Source organism: Myotis yumanensis, unplaced genomic scaffold (assembly GCF_028538775.1).
Source record: "Myotis yumanensis isolate MYYU_CA2020_CCGP unplaced genomic scaffold, mMyoYum1.0.hap1 SCAF_5, whole genome shotgun sequence".
Lineage (NCBI taxonomy): Eukaryota > Metazoa > Chordata > Mammalia > Chiroptera > Vespertilionidae > Myotis > Myotis yumanensis.
This window is the reverse complement of record NW_027223756.1, coordinates 64,677,971-64,702,350: the sequence shown is the minus strand read 5'-3', so window position 1 is coordinate 64,702,350 and position 24,380 is coordinate 64,677,971. Positions and strand designations below refer to the sequence as shown.

At 34.9% G+C, this 24,380-nt stretch overlaps 1 protein-coding gene across 1 annotated transcript in view; it reads right to left on the bottom strand.

The window, feature by feature from the left end:
- PDGFC (platelet derived growth factor C) overlaps positions 1–24,380 on the bottom strand; it is a 184,246-nt gene that overhangs the window by 80,163 nt on the left and 79,703 nt on the right. The window contains exon 2 of the mRNA XM_070415415.1: positions 5,744–5,939. Within this exon, the coding sequence (XP_070271516.1) occupies positions 5,744–5,939 (196 nt within the window). The remainder of the gene's footprint in view (positions 1–5,743; positions 5,940–24,380) is intronic.

The following is a 24,380-nucleotide window of genomic DNA, read 5'->3' as shown; positions in this document are numbered from 1 at the left end:
ATGGATACTGAGTTCAAAACAGACCAATCAGCCCTGGCTGATTTGGCTCAGTGGATAGAGAGTCGCTCTGGGGACTGAAAGGTCCTAGGTTCGATTCCAGTCAAGGACACATGCCCAGGTTGTGGGCTTGACCCCCAGAAAGGGGCGTGTGCAAGAGGCAGCCAATCAATGATTCTCTCTCATCATTGATGTTCCTCTCTCTCCCTCTCCTTTCCTCTTTGAAATCAATAAAAATATCTTTAAAAAAACAACAATAGACCAATCAAAACTCTTCCAATAACTTTTACAAGAAAAGTCCCTGTCTCCTTCAAAGATTGCAAGTGCTTAAATCTTGTACTTTTGGGCCTTTCTCTTCCAGTATGTGAAGACAGACTGATTGAGAATGGAGTCAACTACAGGGAAGAAGCCTATAGAGGTGGAGCAAAAGTGACATAATGGCATTGCTCAGAATCTGGATAAAGACTAATCCTGAAATTTTTAGTAACATAATCCAAACATTTTCTTTACAACATTGTTACAGTCATTGGCTAATTATTTGTGGTCACCTGAAACTGAGTCTTAAAGTTACACTTTGTGGTATAAATCCCACTATTTTTAAATTTATGCCACAATTTATTAGGAAAATATTTTGTTAAGGCGCAACTGGAGCAGAATTGTAATATTCCTAGACATGTAGACATGATGTAATATGGGTCTGTATCATCTGCTCTTCTCAAAGCTCATATAAATCCAGACTAACCCTCAGAGAAAAGAGGAAGGGCACCTCTTCTCTATAATATAATGACCATTTAACATTCTAAGTTATTCTTTGGGTTGTCTAATAGAAATATTTCTTTTTTATTAATCTTCACCCTTAGGATATTTGTCCATTGATTTTTTAGAGAGATGGAAAGAGAGAGGGAAAGACAGAGAGAAACATCAATGTGAGAGAAAAACATTGATTGATTGTCTCCTGCAGGAGCCCTGACCAGGGCCCAGGCCAGGGAGGAGCCTGCAACCAAGAAACGTGCCCTTGACTGGAATCAAACCCGAGACCTTTCGATCCTCAGGCCAATGCTCTATCCACTGAGCCAAACTGACTAGGGTTAGAAATATTTCTAATGTCATAAATATTGAAACTGGCAATTTTGTCCTTCCCATAACTTGTGCCTTGGGACAAAAGAGAATGTAGCTTTGAAATAAAAAAAACAAAACAAAACTGGAATATCTGCAGGTTTTCTTTGTACACGGGTGCATGGGTACCCACACACCCACCCATCCATCTCCATCACACACAATATTAACAACAAAAGGGATAATGATTTTTGGGCAAATATGTTTTCTGTTAATGGACCAATCACAAAAGAATTACTTAGCCAAAGTGTAAGTCTGAAGGAATATTTACCTATAAATGTGTGTTTGTGAAAAAATAAAATTCCTCCAACTATTCCAATCACTTTGAAACTCTCCTCAAATCTATTCTGCATGCTTCTATTCTCTTCCTAAAATATAGACCAGTCTATGACCCTGTTCTGCAACAAAACCCTTAGCTCCTTTTTTTTTAACTGTTAGCTTCTGACAGCATAAGAAAGGAAGTTCCAACCTACCAGCTTAGCAATCAAAGTTCTTCACAACTTGATTCAACCAACAGCTTTATCCCTTACCACTCCTCCAAGGCATCTCCTGCTCCAGAGAAACTCATCATTTGCAAATGAGTCCCTCCTTTTGCCATCTCTAGTCTAACTCTGCCTGGAGTGTGTATTTCTCTTAGGTACACCTATTATTTTACTTTAACTAACTTACACTGAGAATCCATTAGGTGCTAGTCAGGTACTAGACTCTTACCTATTCTTGGAGGCTTACCACACATTGTATTCCCATACCTCCTGAATTATATATAACCAGTCTTTCTGTGCTGCAATACTTACATCACTCCTAGCTCTAACAGAGCACTATAGCAGACACTACTGTTTATCTGCACAGCTACAATGTGCCTCCCCTTCTTCTTTAAAACAGAAATCATTTGTTTAGGTAACCAATCTGCATGTGCTGCGATACAGATGAGCCCTTAAAAAGGCTTGGAGATGAGTAATGAATTCCCTAAGCCAATCTAGGTCACTTCCCCTCACCAGTGGTTGAGGTAAGAATACCACAGAAAGTAGCCATATCATCATCCACAGCACCAGGCAAACCTTCTTATCTGGTCTTAGCAGGGTTCCACAGTGCACCTTAAAAAGGTACCAATGTCTTTTGTTTAATCTATCTTTTTCTTGTCATCATGAACAGGACCAAAATTCTGAATTAAAGTCCAACACCCAGCTGCTTATTCTCAGTTCTGCAGATTCAGGCCGGGAATTAATATGTAAGTAAAGGGCTTCATGGGACACCTTTGGATCTCTCACGGCTAAAATTTCAGATCACTCATGCCAAACAGTGACTAGTGTTACCTTTTCTTTCTTTCATGTTCTTTTAAGGGGCTCATGAAAATATTTTTTTTTTTGAAAATAGATTCTTATGATGCACTTAGACATCTCCAAGGTCATTATCAGCTAAGTAAACAATAATGTCTTCCTTTATTTCAATTGTATGGTCATGCAACTAAGGAATACTTTATGTTGTTGTCAAAAAACAATTGTTTCCTTATAATTTTATCACCCACAGTCTATACTGGCAATGTAAAATTGATGTAAGAAACCTGTACTATCCTTGAAAGCTATATCTACTAGAGCAAAACACAGACAGTGAATATTTGAATTTTTGAGGTCTGCTTGGCAGGGTAAATTCATCTTCACACAATTATCCACAATAAATTAATAACAATTATTTATAGACTGCTACCAGTAAGATACACAGTTATGATATGAGCTAGAAAATGGTCAACAAAGCTATCTAACTATAATCAGTTACAGTAATAACTGTACTCCGTATTTACCATATCCTGGGACTGGTGGCATTTTGTTTTATTTGACTGTTTACTTGTCTGTCTGCCTCCTTATCCAGACTAAGCTACACAAGGGTATGAGCCATTTCCCACTCACTACTGTCATCCTATTACCTACCACAGTGCTCATGCTCAAGAAGTGCTTGTTGAATGTAAGAGTAAATAAATGAGCAAATACTAATGCCACATTAATTCTATTATAAACTGCTGGAAAAGATGAAAATGTTCAAAACATTTTTTAATTTTAAAGAAAGCTAATAATTTTTTTTATCACCTATAGATTACATGAAATAATAAAAACAATGTCTTGACTGTGAAGTTAAAAAATACAAAACTAAAACCCAGGATAATTATCATATGCATGCTAATGAGAAGTGGGGTTAACTGTAGTTAACCAGCTTGGATGATAGAACAAAAACACCCACCAGTGTCCTCTTTGCAATAACATGACATTACTATTTTATTGCCATCATTATTGCCCAGGCAATTAACTTTACTCCTCTTTACATGACCTTCCCAAAAGAACCGCTAACTTCTTCAACTGAAAGTATTAACATTGATGAAACTCTTCCCTGAAATACCCTGCCTGTTTCCACCACTTGTAAACTATTTAATCCTGATCCTTTACCCATCTTAATCAAGTCTCCACATTGAAAGACCCATTTTTGCCTTTGCTTTTCCTCCCCAGAGTCTTCTAAAGCTGTTAACATAGTCTTCTCTGTCACCAAGGTAAGCAATAAATTCAGTTCTGTTTTATCAGTATAGTGTGGTGGTATCTGGGGAGTTAGTATTCCACAGTAATTAAAATATTCTCAGGTAACTTCATATTTTGGGAAGGGAATAAACAGTGATTGGTTTTAGATATTAAGTTAATATGCATTTCTAGGTAGCCATTAGAAACAGACTAGTTATTAAGGTAAACAAATGATCTAACCTATCTGCATTGACATGAACTAACTTTAAAAATATATTTTTTAGTTTTGCTTGTTTTGAAGTGCATAGCAAGTCACAAAAGTAAACACTCAGTATTATCCCATTGATATATATTTCAAAACAGGCAAAAAAGTAATTCACTTTTTATAGGACAGTACATATGGAAATATATGCATAAAATTATAGAGAAAACCAAGCCATGAAGTGAAAAAAAGCTTAAGACAATGATTAGATATGCAGGGATAAGAGGGCTAATCAGGGAAAAACAAAAGGAAGGGACTTCAGAACTATTATTGAAAAAGTCACTTTTTTTTAAGTTGAGTCTCTTACTGGCTGAGTTGAGTCACAACCTAGGTCAGACATGGTGAATGATAGTTCAATTATTATTATTTAATGATTAACATACATTATATACATACACACATAACTATGTTCATACACACACATATATAACAATTCCTCTCCCATAACACAAATCACTCAGCATGCAGGTATCATGTAGCTCTCTTGGCACTGACCTGTGGGAATTGGAATTAGGGGAAGAGAGAGTGCTAATACTCTGGCTACTGCTACTTTTGTAACACAGTCCTTTGTCTCTGACCCAAAAGGCTCCTATCTTCTATCAGCATTCTTGAACTTGTGGTAGGCTAACTGGCTACTTTGAAATGGTACAATATCTTAAACTTTTCACAACTTTTAAAAATATTAAGAAATCCTATCTATGAAAAGAAGACAACTGGTACAGTTTACAGCATGGTGAAAAACTAAGATGGGTGGTAGGAAAATGAGTTTTAGTGTTGGTGTAGGTATAAAATATGAATGATATATAGGGCAGACACTTCTCCGAATCTCTACAGACAGCTAGGACAGCTTCTGTTCTCAAAGTCTAAGGTTATAGATGTAAGAAAAAATAACATGACACGCAATGTTGCAGAATGCAGAAAAGTGAAAAAAATCTAACCGTATAAATGTTAAAGATACAAATTGTGATGACAGCAAGTACAAAGTTTATTTCATCTGCATTGAAATCTTTAGCTGTAATATACCACAAAATGAAAATTCTCTTTTAACTTGTATATCAAAGAAAAAATAAAGAACCCTGCAAGGAAGCTCAAGTAAAATATTTTTATGATATACAAACGCCACTGAAGTGAAAAATCTTCAATAAGACCACCCAACCTTGACAAGTGTATTCACATAGGATTTAAAGAGTAATATTTGTATGACATACAGTAGGTGGTCTTTTGCGTGGATGAAATACTCCAGCTGACTTTGGTTCATGAATGCTTCTAGGAGAATTATGGTAAGTTTCTACCAGCCAAACCATAAAGTTAGCCTAAATTTCTAATTCTGCTTTCAGATCCATAATTTTTGTGACGAAAAATTAAAACTTCTTGGTCCTATGTGTAGGAATGTATCCATATGTGTGCTGTACTTAAGAATACTAGGTATGATGGGTAATATGTACCCACAGATACTGCATTTTCTTTTAATAATGTATTCTTTATTTTATTGATTGACTATCAGGAAGCTCCACTGCAAAATGTTCAGCACTAATGGTAACAACTTTTCTGGCACAACTGTAGTCCTTCACTTGGCTTTTTAGTCTCAATTCCTTATTTTACAGTTTTACTCTATATGTATTTTTTAGCAGACATTTTCTCAAATTATGTTCAGAAGTAGAAAAAAACTAAGGGCTGTGTATTTGTATGTATGTGTCTTCTAATTTTAAATGAAACATAGCTTAAATAAGGCTGTAAATATCTTGAATCAGCAGGAAAACATAACAGAACAAAAGATGCCACTGAAAATCACACCATCAAAATGAAGCAACTTGAAAGACCATAACAGTTGTTAGAATCTGTTGGAATTTCAAGTATGATAACTTACTTGCATATGTCATCTTCTGGTTCTTCAAGCCCAAATCTTTCATCAAATGTAAGTTGTATCCATACATTTTCCTCTGCTGCTACTAATCTCCATACCAAGACCATATTTCTTGGATAAGTATGAGGAAACTTTGGGCTGTGAATACTTCCATTAGTGGACACAGTAATAATTCTCTCATGCTGGGGAGCTTGTACTCCTAAAACAAAAACATAGGTATACACTTACATTGAGAACAGACATTTTAAAAATTATAGGTTTCAAAATAAATGTTTTTTTTAATCATCCACATTTTACTCAAACAAGTGTTGGATATGCTTCATAAAATATAAATTAAGTACTACCCTCTTCAGAATTTAACCAGAAAAAAAAAGAGATTATTTTAACATTATTGAGTAAAAACCTGTGTATAGGTATACTTCAAAGAACAAAGCAAATTAGTCATTTTAATCAAATTACCAAAATTTCAAACAACCAATACTTTTGGATTCCTAAAATTGCAATAAAATTAAGACCCTAATCTCCAAGAACTTATCAAATACGAATCATATTAGAACAAAAAGAAGTGCGATATAACTAGTTTTAAAAATACAAATTATGATTGAACTCCCCCTAATCATGATTAGGTTAGATAAACTTAGAGTTCATCAAAACGTAGATTCTCTGCCTGAGCCTAACCTAATAGGGTGAGCCCTTAAAAGAAGCTGGGCCCTTCCTGAATTCAGAGACATTCAAAGTGTAAGAGAGATTCAACAGCAGGTTGATTCTTTATTGCTGGCTTTGAACACGGAGGAGGTGACATGCCCGGGGTTGTGGGAAGCCTCCAAAAGCCGGAGACAGGCTAAGGCTGACAGCTAGCAAGGAAATGGGACCTCAGTCCTAAAACCTCAGGAACCTGAAGAAACTTGGAAGTAGACTCTTCTCCACAACCCCCAGGAAGAATCAAGTCTGGCTGACACCTTGATTTTAGCCTCGTGCCACTCTGAGCAAGAACGTAGTCACAGGATGCCCAGACTTCTGACCCATAGAGCTAAGATGAAATAAAGTGAGTTTTAAATGGCCAAATTTATGATAATTTCTTACATATGATTAGAAATGAATACATCTTCTATTGGGCACAAAGCAGTTCGGATGGCAAGTGATTCCTTTTTGCCTCCATTCTTCAACAGCAATCAGAGTACTAGCACGTACAATAACTGCAACAACTTTGCATTTAATATTATGTTAGTCAAAATACATGATTGAACTCTGGTAAAATGCAAGTTAAGAATACTGCTCTAAGAAACTCCTTGAATTTAAAAGACAATGTCAAGAGTCATGTATTAGAAGGGTCATGTTATTAGGGTTAAAGAATAACCTTTTTGATTATTAAAACACCCAAAATAATTTTAATAAGTTTGTCTATGATTCTTGAAGCAGTATTTTCATCCTCATAAACAGCTGTTTTTTTTAACAATCAGTTTGGTAAGTATTTTTTTTATATTTTCTAACCTAGAAATAGGGAGACAAGATAAAGACATATATAATGTCCTTTAACAATACCTAGTACACATTATGGGGAAGATCATCATATCGGTAAAATATGCTTTAAGTACCTAAATTTGTGCCTAACCTTGTCCTCAGCAGTAAGTAACCTACATAGAAATACATTCTCTTCTAAATTGGATGCTAATTGTTGATACTGCTGTTGGTTATATTAACATATATGAAATGATCAATAACTCCTCTATGCACATAATTTAGCACCAGTATATCTCCTAGGAAGACATAAGATCTATCAAGTTAGATGATATCTTCCCTATAGAAAATAATGCTAATTTACTATTAAAATTAAATTAATAAATTGTTTTCAAAGATTTCTTTCAAAAATGGGCCCTGGCCAGGTAGCTAGGTCACTTAGAGTATTGTCCTGAAATGGCAAGGTTGAGAGTTTGAACCCCGGTTAGGGCACATACAAGAATCAACCAATAAATGCATGAATAAGTCAAATAACAAATCTCTCTCTCTCTCTCTCTCTGTCTAAAATTAATAAATGTTAAAAATTTAAATGGAAATGAGATATTTTCCCACTCCTTAAATTTTATTCCAATAATCTACACATAGCAGTAGCTTATATCAAGGATTCTTCTTTTTTAACTAATATTTCTAATAAGTTAATTTTTTTCAATCAGATTTATTAATATTTACCCCATTTCGTCTCAAAGCAAATGCTTTATATCTCAAGGCACTCTTTATAAATACAGCAACGTTTACTCTTTCATATATAATCTAGAAAACTAAGTGGTTATTAAAAGATTTGAATCTATTTTTATATCTCCAGTCACAACAGCTCATAGATAAAAAGTGTATGCTTAAATTGTTAACATTTTTTTCTTTTCTTTATAATTCACAATTCTGCTAAACTATAACTAAACATAATTCATAGACTAAAAAACTAAGCCTTATTTGTGCTAAGCACTGTAAATTTCCTAAGTTAAATTGCTGCTCCCAAAAATTCATCTCAAAATGCAGTGAGGTTTGCCACCAAACACATATGATTTATATAAATCTCAACTACTACCTCTATAATCAAAATGAAAAAAGCAACAAACAGTAAGTTCTACCAAATTAAGACTCTGCATTTATACCCCTGCTATTTAAAAATATCATTTTTCCAAAGATATAATTTACTGGTATTTTAGGAATAAGGTAAGTATATATTTTGTAACTATTTTATTGAATAGCTTCTTTCCTAGTCAATAACAGTCCACACAAAAAAGTACCAATGAAATAAAACAATTGCTTGTAGTCAAATCACTACAATATTTCCAAGATACTCCATTCAATGTATTCTAAACAAGAATAAATTAATCATTATAGATGAATTTAGCATGGAAAATGAAAATGTTCACAAACACTATTTTTTTTAAATTATAAGTATACATCATTTCATATTATCCTGTACAACCCCTTAAGGTATAAGTATTAAAAACTAAAATGAAACAAAAATAGAAAAGAAAAGAATAAAAGAAGTTAATAATGCAAATACGATAAAACTATTGATTATGTATATACACATACAATTCAACTACATAGAATCATTGAATATTCATATGTATTCAATAAACTTAGCATTACAATTAAAATAATTTCCTAATATTTGCCATGCTGTTAGTCCTTTTGAAGCTAAAAGAGAGTAGGAGTAAAAGGATCATAAGCAATGAAAATGCTTAATAAAGATAACACTAAAAAAGGTGTTTCTGGATAATATATAATTCATAAAAAAAGATAAATCATCCACTTCCTTCTCTATTCTAATGTTATAAGTCAACTGTCAAAAGAAAGACTTGTAATACTAAGAACTAGGTAAAAAGAAAGGAGTTTCCACTCTTGGTTTAGTTTTAGAGTTCTGAAGAATTCTGGTTCTTGTTTCACATAGGCAAGACTATAGTGACATGTCACACATGTAAACTTCACTGATGTCTTGTGAAATTTTTGAGGTATTTACTTGCAAATACATGTTAATTTTAAATTGTGCATATAAAGGCATTTCTGTAATAGTCAGTTGCATCTATTTTCAAACCCTTACTTATTCACCAGTCTTATGTGTGCTTTGCTCTGCACAGTTTTTCCTCCGTGATAAACCTTCTTTATCCTAATTTTATTACAGTGTTTATAAATAATAAGCCATTTCTGTTTCCACTTTCATTAGCTCTCAATTAACAAATTTTTCACTTTTAAGCAATAGTTAAAATCATATGACATATATGTAAAAGCTAGTTTTACTGCTTCCATGATTGGCACCTTTTTCCTAGGAAAACTAGAATAATCTCAACCTAATCCTCTTTGATTCTGTAGAGGGAAGATATACTTGAGCTCCACACAGCAAAGAGATATCTCTCCATACAAACTGAGGAATCTCAGAGGGAAAGGGTCCGGAGAGATTAACCAAAGATCTTATATGCATATATGCATAATTCATGGACACAGACAATAGTGCAAAGAAAGCCTTGGTGGGGGATAGAGGGGCTCAATGGGGGAGGGGGGGAAAGGGGACATATGCAATACTTTCAACAATAAAAATAAAATTTTAAAAATAAAGAAAAAGAAAAGAAAAATTCCAAACAATATAGGTATCCCATTTTCATATTTATAATTCTGACTATTAAAACAAAAGACTAATATACTAGACAGAAAACCCAGACCCCATCAGCTCAATCTATTGTTTGCCATACCTTTAAAGAAGTAGCAAAATAAAACAAAGATAATCAACAAAGTTAGTTTTCTTTATCCAAACTGTTTAAAAATTACATGAATAAATGTTCAAGAAAAAATAAAATAAGGGATTGCTATATTAAGTAAGCCATAAAACAATATGTTTAAGATATGCTCAATTTAGGTTCCTGAATTTATCCCAGAATATAATCATTTTATTCCTCCAGGGAATGAATAGTCAAAAATCATATGTTGAGACTCTATCATGTGTCATGAACTGTTCCAGGTACCTCGGACATCAGGAACAAACAAACAAAAAAATCTTGTCCTCTTAATATGACAACTTCTGGGACTTTAATTGAGTATCATTACTCCACTAAATAATGATACTAATAATTAATATTCAAAACCCACTTTGGATGTTACCTAGATTAGACTGCCATCCTGATTCTTGTGTGCATTCATTCCTTCAGGACTGCATATTTTAATCATAATATATGGGTTGATCTTTCTTTTCTACCCCACTATAAATTCCTAGATGGCAGAACTATTTTTATTAAAGTCCACAACCAGTATCTAGCACTGTGCCAGCACACATCACTACTTCATACAAATCAATAGAAACAAACTTGCTATCCCAGAACATAGCCAAAAACAATTTTATGTGTTATTTTAAAATTCCATCTTCAATTCCTAAATTTCCAGAGACTGTTCATATAAAATTAAAGATATTTTATAATTTATACACTTCACCAATTAAAGTCCCAAAATTTGTATTTGATATTTTACTCAAAATTCATCTATTAGAATCTACATGTATTTTTCAGCTGAAGGCTATAGGTAGTAGAGTACTCACTATTGAGATTTGCCATTTTCTTTATATGCTTGCTTCGTATTTTAAAAAAATAAATGTTTATAATTTTGACATATTTGAGAAAGCTACAATTATAATCATTATTTTATCTTAACTATCGAAATAAATCAATTGGTAAAATTAGTTATTTTAGGCAAGATATTTGATGTCATTTTTTATAAACTAGAAATAATCACAACCTATTTTAAAGTTCAATAAAATGATAACTGAATAAATTAACCATCTTAATAACTATAAATCAGTATGCACATGAAGGAGAAACTTTGTCCACCACGTTCTGTCTAATTTAAATACAATGAGAGAAAAAAAATTTATTATCAGGTATGAAGTTTTTCTGAAATCAGCAAATAGGAGATTGCTATGCAATACTGGTCATATGTATAAGGATTCTGAGTTCATCAAGATCAAATTGATTAAGCAAGAAGCAGTGTTTTTTAGAAAGTGATTTTACATTTCTGATTTCCTTCTACAGGTTGATTAATGAAGGAGAAAAAGGGACAACTTTGTAAAAGTAAAAATTTTGCCATTTCCTTTACCCTGCTCCCATCTTTAAAAAATAAAAAAAGGTTGTTTTGTTTTTTGGTATCTACTGAGAAGTATAAGAATTCAGCCATTAGCCTCCTCTCAATGGGCAATGGGAAGAAAGGGGGCCTGTGTTCAGGAAGTTCCAGGAAAATCTACTAATGAAAGAAAGTTAGTTAGTTAGTATAGGGAGTATTTTTCCAGCATCCCTCATTACCAATGTGAAATAGCCTCTGAATAAAGAAAGGCAGGATTGACCCTCCACAAAGTATGCCTGGAAGCTCAATATAAGTCCATTTCTCTCACTGCATGGATGACTCTAATTGGCCAAATGGAGTGAATCCAATGGCTTCCCTGTCCCCCCTAATACTTGGGAATTAGGACACTCGGGGTGCAGAAGTAAGATCCAGAACTACTGTAGTCATTAAGCCATCATAACAGAATCCAGTCTGATACAGAAGTAGGCAGATACACAGTAAATAGGAAAAAGAAGCTACATCCCAGATCAAACTGCATAATAAATTCATTCGATCTCTGGGCTTCTCGGGTACATGACTAAATAAACCACTTTTACTATATTGAAGACAATTAGTGTTGACTTTTTGTACATACCACCAAAATTACTTATACAGTGAACATGATTGGGCTTGCCAGAGGTGGTCTTGATTTAGACCTGTTATCTTGGTGTGATTATGGTTATTGTTCCTTTTTCAGGCTCTAAAATATCAGAATTGGCATCATAAGAGAATGCAGAAATAAGATTATCAAATTCTTCTTGTATTGAAGCATGAGATACTGAAATGGTAAAGATTTGACTGCATGGTATTTTAGCCTTAAGTCAATGGCAAACAACCTAAATTCATTATAAAAAATGAGATATCACATTGTAAGTGGAGGCTCAGTTATGGAAGACAGACTGGCAATAGTCTTCTCACCGATTGTGCCATAGGATAGACAGCCAACTTTATAAACACAGAATCATAAAGCCTTTATCACACATCAATTAGTAATGAATATAATTGTACATACACATAGTTACACACACCACTCTAGTGAAGCATGTTTAGGCAATGCTATTATTCCTTATTCTGTATTAAATTGTGCATTACTTTAGGTACCACAAAGAGACAAAAACCAGAATGTAAAATAAATTAGGAGTAATTCACATTACCAAAAAAAAAAATCACTTCCAAGATACACTATTGATTCAATTTTTTCAAAATTTATTCAGCTCTCTTTTTAAATTTAAACTGTTATTTAATGTAGAAAATTTACACAAAATATAAGTAGGAAAATACATTTGTATGAAATATGACAAAAACAAACGTCATTAAGTACAAATTCATAGTATATAAGCTTGTTTAATAGAAAGTATGTTCAGTAAAGAATCTCATCTGTTTTAGAGACTCAACATCTGGCAATTTTTTATCTGCACAGGACATATAACTTACAACACTCAGGGTGGAATTTACCAGCAATTTCAAATATGCAAAGTAGCTACCTATTTCTTTGTGAGCACATAATGTCTAGATACAGTACTGACATTCTAATGGAAAGGTGTTTAAAATTCAGGTAATCAATACAAACCTACTATTTCAGAGAAAAGTACAAATAAGACCACTAGTTTATGCCTTCAATGAATATTTAAACTATATTTGAAATTTTCTTTTAGATTAACCTCTGAAAGAAGCAAAATAAATAATTCCTAAGATACAATAAAATAGGAATATATTTATTTCAGTCTTAATATATTCAGCAATCATAGTGCTGAAAAATGACTTTTCTGCTTCCTACTTGCATTTAGCATTTTATGTTCAAAGGTGAATTTATGTATAATGAGACTATGAATTTCTTACAAATAATACTCAAATATTGAAAAATAATTATTCCTTTGGTCACATCTATACAAGTTATATCCTCCTACTTATGTTTTAAATGTTATTAAATGCTGTAAATAAGTAATAAAGTATTTGCATTTCCATAGGCAATATCTGAGATTTATAAGTTCTATTTGTAGTAAAATCTTTGGTTTCAGTAGTAAATCCACATAATGATATCAGAACCAAATGAAGTGCAATTATCCTGGGACTTATCGTCCTTATAGGCTGGATTAAATGTAAATATACTCAGGAATGTTCTAACCATTCTGCCCTGCTGGCAAACATCACCTTTCCTCCCCACACTCGGCCCTCAGTAACTCCTGTCAATCCTAACATGACGGTAAAAGCTGAATAAAATATAGATATGAGGTTTTTAATAGAAATGACAGCCATAAAGCACTAATAAAACACAATTTTAGTGGGAAAATTGGTGGCTTAAATTTTATTTCTCAAAACAAATATATTTTTAATAATGAGAATGAAAATAATCATGCCAATCTATTTCATCTCAGCTTATATTATTTTGCCATCTAGTTAGTCTATTATAAAAGAGCGAATAAGCACCAACATGAAGAGGTTAAGTATACTTTATTCTGGAGTTGGTTTGAATATATCCATTAGCACAATTCTTAAGCAAAAACTAGCTTTAAGAGTGGTCTAAAAAGAGAAGCTGAAACATAGATGAGACAGATTCAAGAAGATACTCTATATACTTTTATTCAAAATAGGGACTGAATTGAACTTCACAAAGTCCACCAGAAGTTTCATTTGTGAGAAGAGATTATTGTCTAACACCTCATTTCACTAGTTGCTTCAACGTTATTAAAAAATACCTGCTTCTCTATCTCTGATCTCAATGAAGACTTTGAGGATATGTTTGTCAGATTGGACACTGTCAGAAGCTACAAGGTATTTGCACTGTTTATGCGAGTATAATCCCCCAGCCAGCAATGAACCAACTGCATTTGTGACCTCCCGCAAGTGAACAGACCTGTTGGAACAGAGCATTTCCTTGAAACTTCTTGCTCATAAAAATCCAATTTTGATGTTGAAAACTTTCCACCAATGTTTCCCATAAATCTACCCATGTATGTTCTGAAGTAAATAGAATACTGTCCCCCCAAATGGAACAAAGATATAAGGAAACAAATGACCCAGGGATGAGAAGGAGCAGGAGAAAACAGGGGAAAACTTAATTGTGGTTAAGGGTAATAATACTAATTATCCTGACAAATGGCTAATACTCTTTCTATTAAGTTGAAGTAGGGCTTTTAAGACAAAAATACATATTACATAAGCCTTAAAACAGCTATACTAATAATTTAAACTATGTGATTAAAATTTATAGTGATTTCTGTACACCACCACAAACCTTCCATATATTTATTTTATAGCAGCTATCATACTTCAAAATTTGCTTGCAATGTTATTTTGTTGATAAAAAGTCAACCAAAATAAAAGATGTGTGGTGGGAAGCAAAATACAAAAATAAAATAAAATAAAAAAGACCCTGATATAAATATGTATTAAGACTTTACTCATTAATTAACAAGGGACTTTTATTCATGACTATATGCCAAAAGAAAATAGTTATAAATGAAGAATGGACAAAAGGCTAAGAAATACCAGAATAATTAATTACACTTTAAGAAAAATAATTCTACTCTGTTTACACCATAATAGTCAAAATAATTTGCCAAGGGAAATTGTCTTAACATGTCAGAGAATGCAGGAATAAGACTAGAGATATTTCAGTACATTGCAGTGTCAAGATTATTAAGAAAATGAAAACAGCACTGAAGTACTGGATCAACTAAACAGAAACTTAGAGGTACAGGGATAGAAAAGACCCCCATTGCAAAAGGAAGGCATTCGAGCCTACACTGGTCCATGCGGAAGAATCGGATAAGACTATTATACCACCTAAACAAATTTTAATCTGCAATATGGTTCATATCAACCTTACTTATGTGCAATTACATTAGAGTGTATGATAAGGAAAGTTTAAAAATTCAGAGTAAATAAAAATATATGTTTTGCTTACCTTTTAAATGTTCTTTCTCCTCTTTTCTATGCCAGTCCAGATGCTTGGGTATAGTTCCTCCCTGCCAGTAGATGGAGATAGTAAAATTGAGTCTTTTGGTGACCTCAAATCCTAATCTAGGTGGTTCAGAATCTTCAATTTCAGATTTTGGAAGTAAAAAAATTTTTGAATGATTGAAAAGACACATAGAGCTTGTAAAAATGATTATCTGAATCAAATAAACTTTAATTCATGGTCATTGATACCAATTTTTAAGGGAGCGGGTCTTGGCTGGCATAGAAAAAAATAAAAGAAAGAGCATTATTTTGTAGGATATATTCCCTTGACTCTTCATTCTTCCCAGATTTCAACAAAGATATATCGAGTATCTACTAAAAATTGTAGGTTACTGGCTACATGCTTTCATACGCATTATCTAGTTAATGTTTTTAACAACCCCATAAAGTGGTAATTATTATCCCAAGACATCTGTCCCACAATCTATATTTTTAAAAGTTTCATATGGTGAGCTGATGTTCACTTGCCAAGTTTTTATAGTCCTCCTGGTGTTCAGTTAATGGCATCTCAAATTTAGGGAGAATTCATTTCTTTTTCCTACTGATAAAGAGACCTTGGCTTCGTTGGGAATTCATTTGCTATTGATAAAAATTGGTTTTGTTTAATTTTATTTCAAATACAAGTCCTCTAGCAGCTATCCAAGAAGAGATTCAATAGGCTAAGGGAAAGCCATTCCAGAGATTAAGTAGATCATCTGAAATGAAATGGGATTCAGGAGTAGTGTTGCATGAAATTGTTTTTCTTTGAGAAATTGTATACTTAAGATCAAATTCATAGGAATAAACATTAAAATGTGTGATTACTAACAATGACTTATTAAAACAATAGAATTATTATGATTTTCCAAAGCTAACAGGACATATAAGTATCTCTTAAAAATTATAAAAAAGCAAAGGCTAAGAATATCCAAAAGTGAATTGAATGTTGATAAATTGTGAAACAATTGGTTCCATTTTTTTCACTCAGTTTAGAAAACTCATTGAAATTTTAATTAAATAGAATCTATTTCTTATTCTTATCACAAATAAAGTCTAGGTTCCAATATTCCTGGTAGTCATGTTTGATGACTTGATTTCAACAAAACAAATAGGGCATACAACTACTTAAATAAGAGTAATTGTAATTTGTTCAATAAGGAGTAGCTAAAATAAACTACCCTCTTTTATTCAGTCAACTTAATCACCCTGACCAAATGAATACCCTACTATTTATATACCTCTCTATGGTTCTTCTAATAATTTTCATGTTATCACAAAAATCTTCAAAACCAAAAGTATTATGCAAACTTTATAATTGTGAGTCAGCTATCATAGTAATTTGGCTATAAAATGTCTTGTTCAAACCAATCCTATCTAATAAAAGAGTAATATGCAAATTATCATCACTCCAACACACAAGATGGCCACCACAAGATGGCCAGGAGGGGAGGGCAGTTGAGAGGGACCAGGCCTGAAAGGGAGGGCAGTTGGGGGAGATCAGGCCTGCAGGGGAGGGCAGTTAGGGGCAATCGGGCCTGCAGGGGAGGGCAGTTAGGGGCGACCAGGCCTGCAGGGGAGGGCAGTTGGGGGTGACCAGCCCTGCAGGGGAGGGCAGTTAGGGGTGACCAGACCTGCAGGGGAGGGAAGTTAGGGGTGACCAGGCCTGCAGGGGAGGGAAGTTAGGGGCAACTGGACCGGCAGGGGAGCAGTTAGGCGTCAATCAAGCTGGCAGGGGAGTGGTTAGGGGGTGATCAGGCCAGCAGGGGATTGGTTAGGGGGTTATCAGGCTGGCAGGCAGAAGGAGTTAGGGGCAATCAGGCAAGCAGGCGAGTAGTTGGGAGCCAGCAGTCCTGGATTGTGAGAGAGATGTCTGACTGCCCGTTTAGGCCCGATCCCACCAGGATGGGGCCTAAATGGGCAGTCGGACATCCCTCGAGGGGTCCCAGATTGGAGAGGGTGCAGGCTGGGCTGAGGGACACACACCCCCGTGCACGAATTTCATGCACCGGGCCTCTAGTCTATATATAAAAGCCCAGCGACCAGAATGACAGAATGACCAGAACAACTAGACGAACGGTGGCTATGACATGCACTGTGACAGCCAACCAGCCTGATTCGGGCCCTGATCACCCCCCCTCTCCTTCCCAGTACCCTGATTGGCCCCCAACACCCTGATCGGGGGTGAGGCTGGCCAGCCAACGCCCTCAGCCCCTCCCCCGCCAGGCCAGCCCGATGGACCCCCATTGGGGCGGGCCAACTGGACCCCACCCATGCACAAATTTGTGCACCAGGCCTCTAGTAAACTTATAAGAATGAAAGAGGGTGTTGTTATTGTGTCAGGAAAACATGTAAACTATGACTGTCCCTAGAAAATTTGGACATGTGGTTACCCTAATAACAAATGTCAATGTTTATGTTCAATCAGATATTTTGGGTCTAAATCCTATTCTCTTTCCACTACATCATATGACCCCAAGAAGTCTTTCAAGTTGGATATATGTGATTAATTCTTAAGTGGATAAGTTCCTGTTAGCATCCTTATTCATTTTAGTCCACTGAGTAGAACATTTTCTTAAATTTGGTAATATCTATTACATTTAGAGTACTTTACTTCAAGATAGATTAAAACAACAACAACAATCCTAATAACTTTTTTTTTGTTTAACTGTTTTTTAACGGGCTACTTGTGAATTGTTTCTAATACTACCATTGAAGCAGAAGACATTTTTACCAATTACTACTGATTTGCAGGAGTCTGGCTCCATTTCACTGCTTAGATCAATGGGGCTGACATTAATACCACTTCTGGTTGTAAACATTCTTCCAGAATTTGGTACTCTTCACAAATGATAAATTCCATATAATTTAGAGAAAATGAGATAAGTTCAAATGCACACAATGATTAGGGTTAACTGATATGAAAAACTGGAAGTAAAAGCGGCTTATCCTCCACAATTATGCAAGTCTCACATATGTAGGCATTTATTTACATGATTGTTTAGTCTTTAAAATACCTCTGTGTAATTTAATTAGCAAACTCTAAAAGATCATGCATTCTGCCTAGGGTTTTGTTTTGTTCTCACTGTTCGTTTTTTACTGTTGTATCCCCCAAAGCATAACAGAGTACATTACCCATGATAGACAATAATAAAGCACATATTTCACCATCAAATATATCACAAAGAAAACTTAGTAGATAAAAAGGATGACATATGGATTGTCTCCTGGTCTATTGTTGCTTTCGGAAAAGAATTGACCAAAATCCCCCACATTAGATGCAATATCAGCCACCTACTGCCATATCCTCAAATATGTTTCTATGAAATTAAATTATTTTAAATTCATGTTTGAAATTACTTCACCATGATCCTCCAAAAATCAAAAGTTAAGTACAGTAGGTCCTCAAATAACACCATTTCAATATAACACTATGAAGAAAAAAAAATCAATTTCTGGCTGGGCACTACCTGGGTGGAGTTTGCAAACTTATTGTAGTTAGCACTATGCTTTAATTTTTCTGTGCTAAATGAGAGTAATAAATGGTAATGTTTAGAACTTAAAAGTATTATGGATGGTGGAATAACACAGTAGCTCACATGATAAAAAGCATTGCCAGTAGGATGACCTAGACAGAAGAATGTAATAATGTAGAAAGTTTTGAGACAAAGACAAATTTTGACATGACTTGCTAAATAATGTCTATAATCCTCTGTCCCTTTATAATTGCTCCAATTATAAAATGAGGCTTCAGAATTCCTCAAATATGTTAAACTTTTGAACCAAGTATTTAAGAGCAAAAGCTATGTTTTTATCTTTTTAAACCAATGGCTTGAGAAAGTTTTGAGAATCTGGTGAAAGGTATGGAAACTCAAACCAGAAAATTATATATTCAAATACACTCTCATAGTTTTCACACAATAGCATACAATTGTGGAGTATTTGTCCAGCCCACAGAAACAATCTATGAACCATTTTATATATGAAACCATGAGTAAGAACTATTTCTCCAAAAATAACATCCATTTTAAAGTAAAACAAACAAGGATTTCCTCACCCCATGACCAGATGATCTACAGGGCCATTTTGGTAAAATAACATAAAAATAAAACACTAACCAATTTAGCAATCAGAGATTAAATAAGAATTGCATCTTAAAGACTATCTTGAATTTTAGAATAAGTTGATTTTATATATATATGTATATATATATATATATATATAGTATATATAACATATATACACACATAATAGATATATAAAGTAATCTAATAGATATAGCATGATTTTTACATAAGTGATCATAGTATTTTACATACTTTAAATGCAATTCTATAAAAGTCTTTAAATATTTTCTGGAAAAAAATGCATCTAATATGTAATTTAGAACAACTAAGAATTCTTATGTTCTCTAAAAATACTGTTATCTTTTCTGGAGAAAATGTTAAAAATTTGATATAAAGAAATGTATATAGAACAGAACAGATAATTTGAATGCACTCCCATATTTCCACAAAGATTTATTTACCATAATAGTTTTTTAAGTGCAAATGACAAAAGCAGTTATCAACATGGAGCACCAATTGTGGGCTGGAAACTATTAGACACTGACAAAACTATCTTACAGTACAATGAAGGTGGCTTAATCATCCCCACTCCACTAAGGAGAAAACTTCTAACTAGATTGAGACATCATGAACAGAGAGAACAAAAAACGTGAGTATCAAACGTGAGTCCCACAAACTGCAGGCAAGGATGGATAATAGGGCTGCTCCCTTCTGTGGCAACAGGAAGCAGTGCTCTGAGGGTGACTAGTACCAGCAGGGCATGCATTTTAAAATGGGCAGTGGTTCTCAGGAGCCATGTAGGTGGGTCAGGTAGCAGACGATACATCTAATTTGATTCTGCTTCTAGTTCTTTTGTGATTGAAATATAGGGACTCATCTTCAGAAGTGTTTTTATACACACACACACACACACACACACACACACATATACTAGAGACCCAATGTATGAATTTGTGCAAAGGGCTTGGCCCCCGCCGCCGCAGTGGCTGCCTCTGCCTTGGCCCTTGCCTCCTCAGCTTCGTCCAGAAGTTAGTCTGGAAGGTCATCCGGAAGGCTGTCTGGTCTAATTAGCATACTATGTTTTTATTATATACTAGAGGCCCGGTGCACAAAAATTTGTGTACTCGAAGGGTTCCCTCAGCCTGGCCTATGACCTCTTGCAGTCTGGGACCCCTCAGAGAATGTCCACCTGCTGGTTTAGGCCCACTCCCTAGGGGATCAGGCCCAAGCTGGCAGTCAGACATCCCTCTGGCAGCCGGACAGCCCTCAGGGGATGTCCACTTGCCAGCGGGGAGCAGGCCTAAGCTGCAGTCGGACATCCTTAGTACTGCTAAGGAGGCGGGAGAGGCTCCCACCACCACCTCTGTACTGGCAGCCGTCAGCCTGGCTTGTGGCTGAGCAGAGCTCCCCCTGTGGGAGCACAGTGACCACCAGGGGGCAGCTCCTGCATTGAGCGTCTGCCCCCTGGTGGTCAGTGTGTGTCATAGTGACCAGTCATTCCCAGTCATTCTGCTGGTAGGGTCAGTTTGCATATTACCCTTTTATTATATAGAATAGAGGCCTGGTGCATGGGTGGGGGCCAGCTGGTTTGCCCTGATGGGTGTCCCGGATCAGGGTGGGGGTCCCGCCAGGGTGCCTGGCCAGCCTGGTGAGGGGCTGATGGCTGTTTTCAGGCTGGTCAAGCCCCCCCCACCCCCGTGGGGACCCCCACCTCATGGAGGTTTGGCCAGCCTGGGTGAGGAGCTGATGGCTGTTTTCAGGCTGGCCATACCTCCTTTAGGGTGGGGGTCCCCACTGGGGTGCCTGGCCAGTCTGGGTGAGGGGCTGAGGGCCGTTTTCAGGTTGGCCAAGCCCCCCGGGGACGAAAGTTCCCAGCCTTTCCTTTTTTTCTTTTTCTTTTTTAATTCTGTGGTTTATTTACCTTCTATAATTGAAACTTTGTAGCCTTGAGAGGAGGTTAGAGCCAGCCAGGGCAGGCAGGGAAGCTTGGCTTCCTCCATCATTGGGGCAACCAAGCCTCTTGCTCGCTCCAGCTCTGTGGCTGCCAGCCGCCATCTTGGTTGGGTTAATATGCATATAGTCGCTCTGATTGGCTGGTGGGTGTGGCTTAAGGCATAGCGAAGGTACGGTCAGTTTGCATGTTTGTCTTTTATTAGTGTAGATTTTATATATATATATATATATATATATATATATATATATATATATATATCACTATGTAGGTTATTGAATTTTTCACTTAAAAATACTAATTAATTTTTTTCTTGAAAATTGTACAGTTGCCTGGCAGGATTGCTTAGTGGTTGAGCATTAACCCAGGCACCAAGAGGTCACCAGTTGGATTCCTTGTTCAGGGCACATGCCCAGGTTGTGGGTTTGATCCCCAGTAGAGGGCATGCAAGAGGCAGCCAATCAATGTAGTTTCTCTTTCAGTGATATTTCTGTCTTTCTATCCCTCTCTCTAATAATCAATAAAAACATATTAAAAAGAAAGGAAATTGTACACTAAGTAGGTTCTCTCCTTTAGTCCTTTGGTGAGTTTAATACAGAAAGCTTACAGTGAAGCAGTACTTTATCATTCTTGAATGGGGCTTAATGGAATGCTAGAATCCTCATCACCTGTTATTGAAGACTATAAGTAAAATGGAGAAGACAGTCAATAACTGTGATCTCCTTATTACTTTACATTCACCCCATCCATAAAAAATAGAGTAAAACAGTATAGTGTAAAAACTGTAATATAATAAAAGTTCTGTAAAAGAATTCAATTATAATTATAAAGAAGATTTCTTTACCCACAAAATTCATCTTTTAGTGAAGTATAAACTATCTTAGTATGCATATTAAGCTGAGAATTTTAGTAAATCATGTCCAGAACATATTATAAATAGAACTAGATTTCAGAACTCTAAATAATGTAGCCAAAAAATATAAGGTGTCCCAAAAAAGGTATACATGCTTTGAATAATTATTAATTCCAATGGGTTAAGTCTGAAAAGAAAGAAATAGCAATTGAGCTATCAGCTTTTAGGGGTTTATACATTTATTCATCCACTGCCTACTGAGTTAGGGCATGCTTTATTGCCCTTCTCTCCCTTACCGAAGGTAAGTTCCTTGAAAGCAGGGATTTTGTCTGTATTGTTTATTCCGCATTCCCCACAACTATAATTAGTCCTTTACCCATATGAGGTATACAATGTGTATTTGTTGAATTAGTAAATTGATATTTGTCTAAGAATATGCTTCAAATATATGTGTATAATAGACTGTCTTCAATGCTTTATGATTTTTGTAATCCTGTTATCTATGAAGAAGACACCAGAAAAACTGGATCATAGCCAGAAGCCAGTCATAAATTAGGATCATCTACTGAACAAAAATGGTTGAATTCCTCATTACAGGCCTCTTCCTATTTCTCCTTCACTTCACTTTCTTCTACACATTAATTACAGTTTAACAAGTTTTTTTTTATTTCTTATTTTACCTTATTAGGATTCTATTTTTCCTCTCCTCCCAACTCCTACCTATTTATCTCACCCAAAGGAAGTTCATTAGAACTGTAGTTTGAAATGTTTCAGGGCAGATAGCATTCCATAGTGCTATAAAACCACAAAGCTGAAGTGAATTTAAAAGATTTATTTTGTCTTAAGTCTTAAATGAAAAGATGAGCACATGACATGTTAACTTCTACTCTAAGATAGTTTCTGTGAAATTAACTCTCTGTGAAATTAACTCTCCTCCATAATCTTCCTGAAGAAGGGATTACCCTATTGTATTTAAATGGATTTTACCCTCTTCACCTATAAATAAATCAATATTACAAAGATATTTCCACAAGACTTATTAATTCAAACTTATTTTTAAGAACATAAATGTGGAATGAGTGCTTCAGAAGAATGCTCAATCCCCTTGCAGTTGGTAAGAGAACTCCATGAAAATAAAGAACATTTTTAATACAGAGCTTTTTCCTAAGGGTAACTAAGTGACTTTCTCACCAGTACATAGTCACACACTATCCCAAAGTTTAACACAACTCTAATGCAACTGATTTATATATTATACCTTACTCCAGTTATATGACACACACACAAAAAACAAGACTGTTGAAAAGTTTCATGAAAGAATCAGTACAAAGGAAATGGTAAAGGTAAAAAGATATCAGTAAACTTTGAATACTGAGTAATTTAAAATGCTAAACGTAAACATGAAGGGAAAATCCTATAGGTAAACAGAAAGCTTATCCACAAGCAGGAGCTTTTTATTTGTGTAGCGTGTATGGTGCAAAGAAAACCAATGTGAGAAGGAAAAGGCCATAATCCTCAGTACTCCTTCCTACTAACTGCTCGGTTTGTAGTAGCAGCTGCAACTTCTCTTAAGTAGATGACAACATAGGAGTTTTAATCAGCTTATGATGGCAACTGCGCAAGAAACTTCTTGCAAATATTAGCACTAAAACAAGAGACAAATGGCAGGAACAGGAACAACTCTAGGCAATTTATAGATGAACGTTCCTAAAAAGGGTTTGATTCTAAAATATTTTCTTGGCAAAGATTGGAAATATAGAAAACAAAACAAGCAGGCAATCACAAGGACCAGTGAGTCTAACCAAAAACTTACTGTGTCATTCCGAGCTTTTGTTTTATAAATTCAACTGGAGATAAGTAAGGGTACAGCTATAATCAAAAAATTAAACTAGAGAAATTTACTCTTTTAATGAACCATGCATAAGAGACTTCATCTTCTACTATTCTCAGCTGTTTTAAAGCTTTCAATTATTTTTGCTCAATATGTAGAAAGTTATATTCTTGTGTACAAACTAAATATAAAGTGTGTTTAAGATATTAAGTTTAAATGAGAACTTATTAAGTAAAATAAACTGCTTAGAATATACTGCTTAAGTACTTTAGACATAGCTTAAATAAAAACTATTTAAAAATATGTAATTCTAAATGTAATGGATTCTATTCATTTTTATTATAAGTTACAAGATAGCCTGTCACATATTAGTATTATAAATATTAGAATCA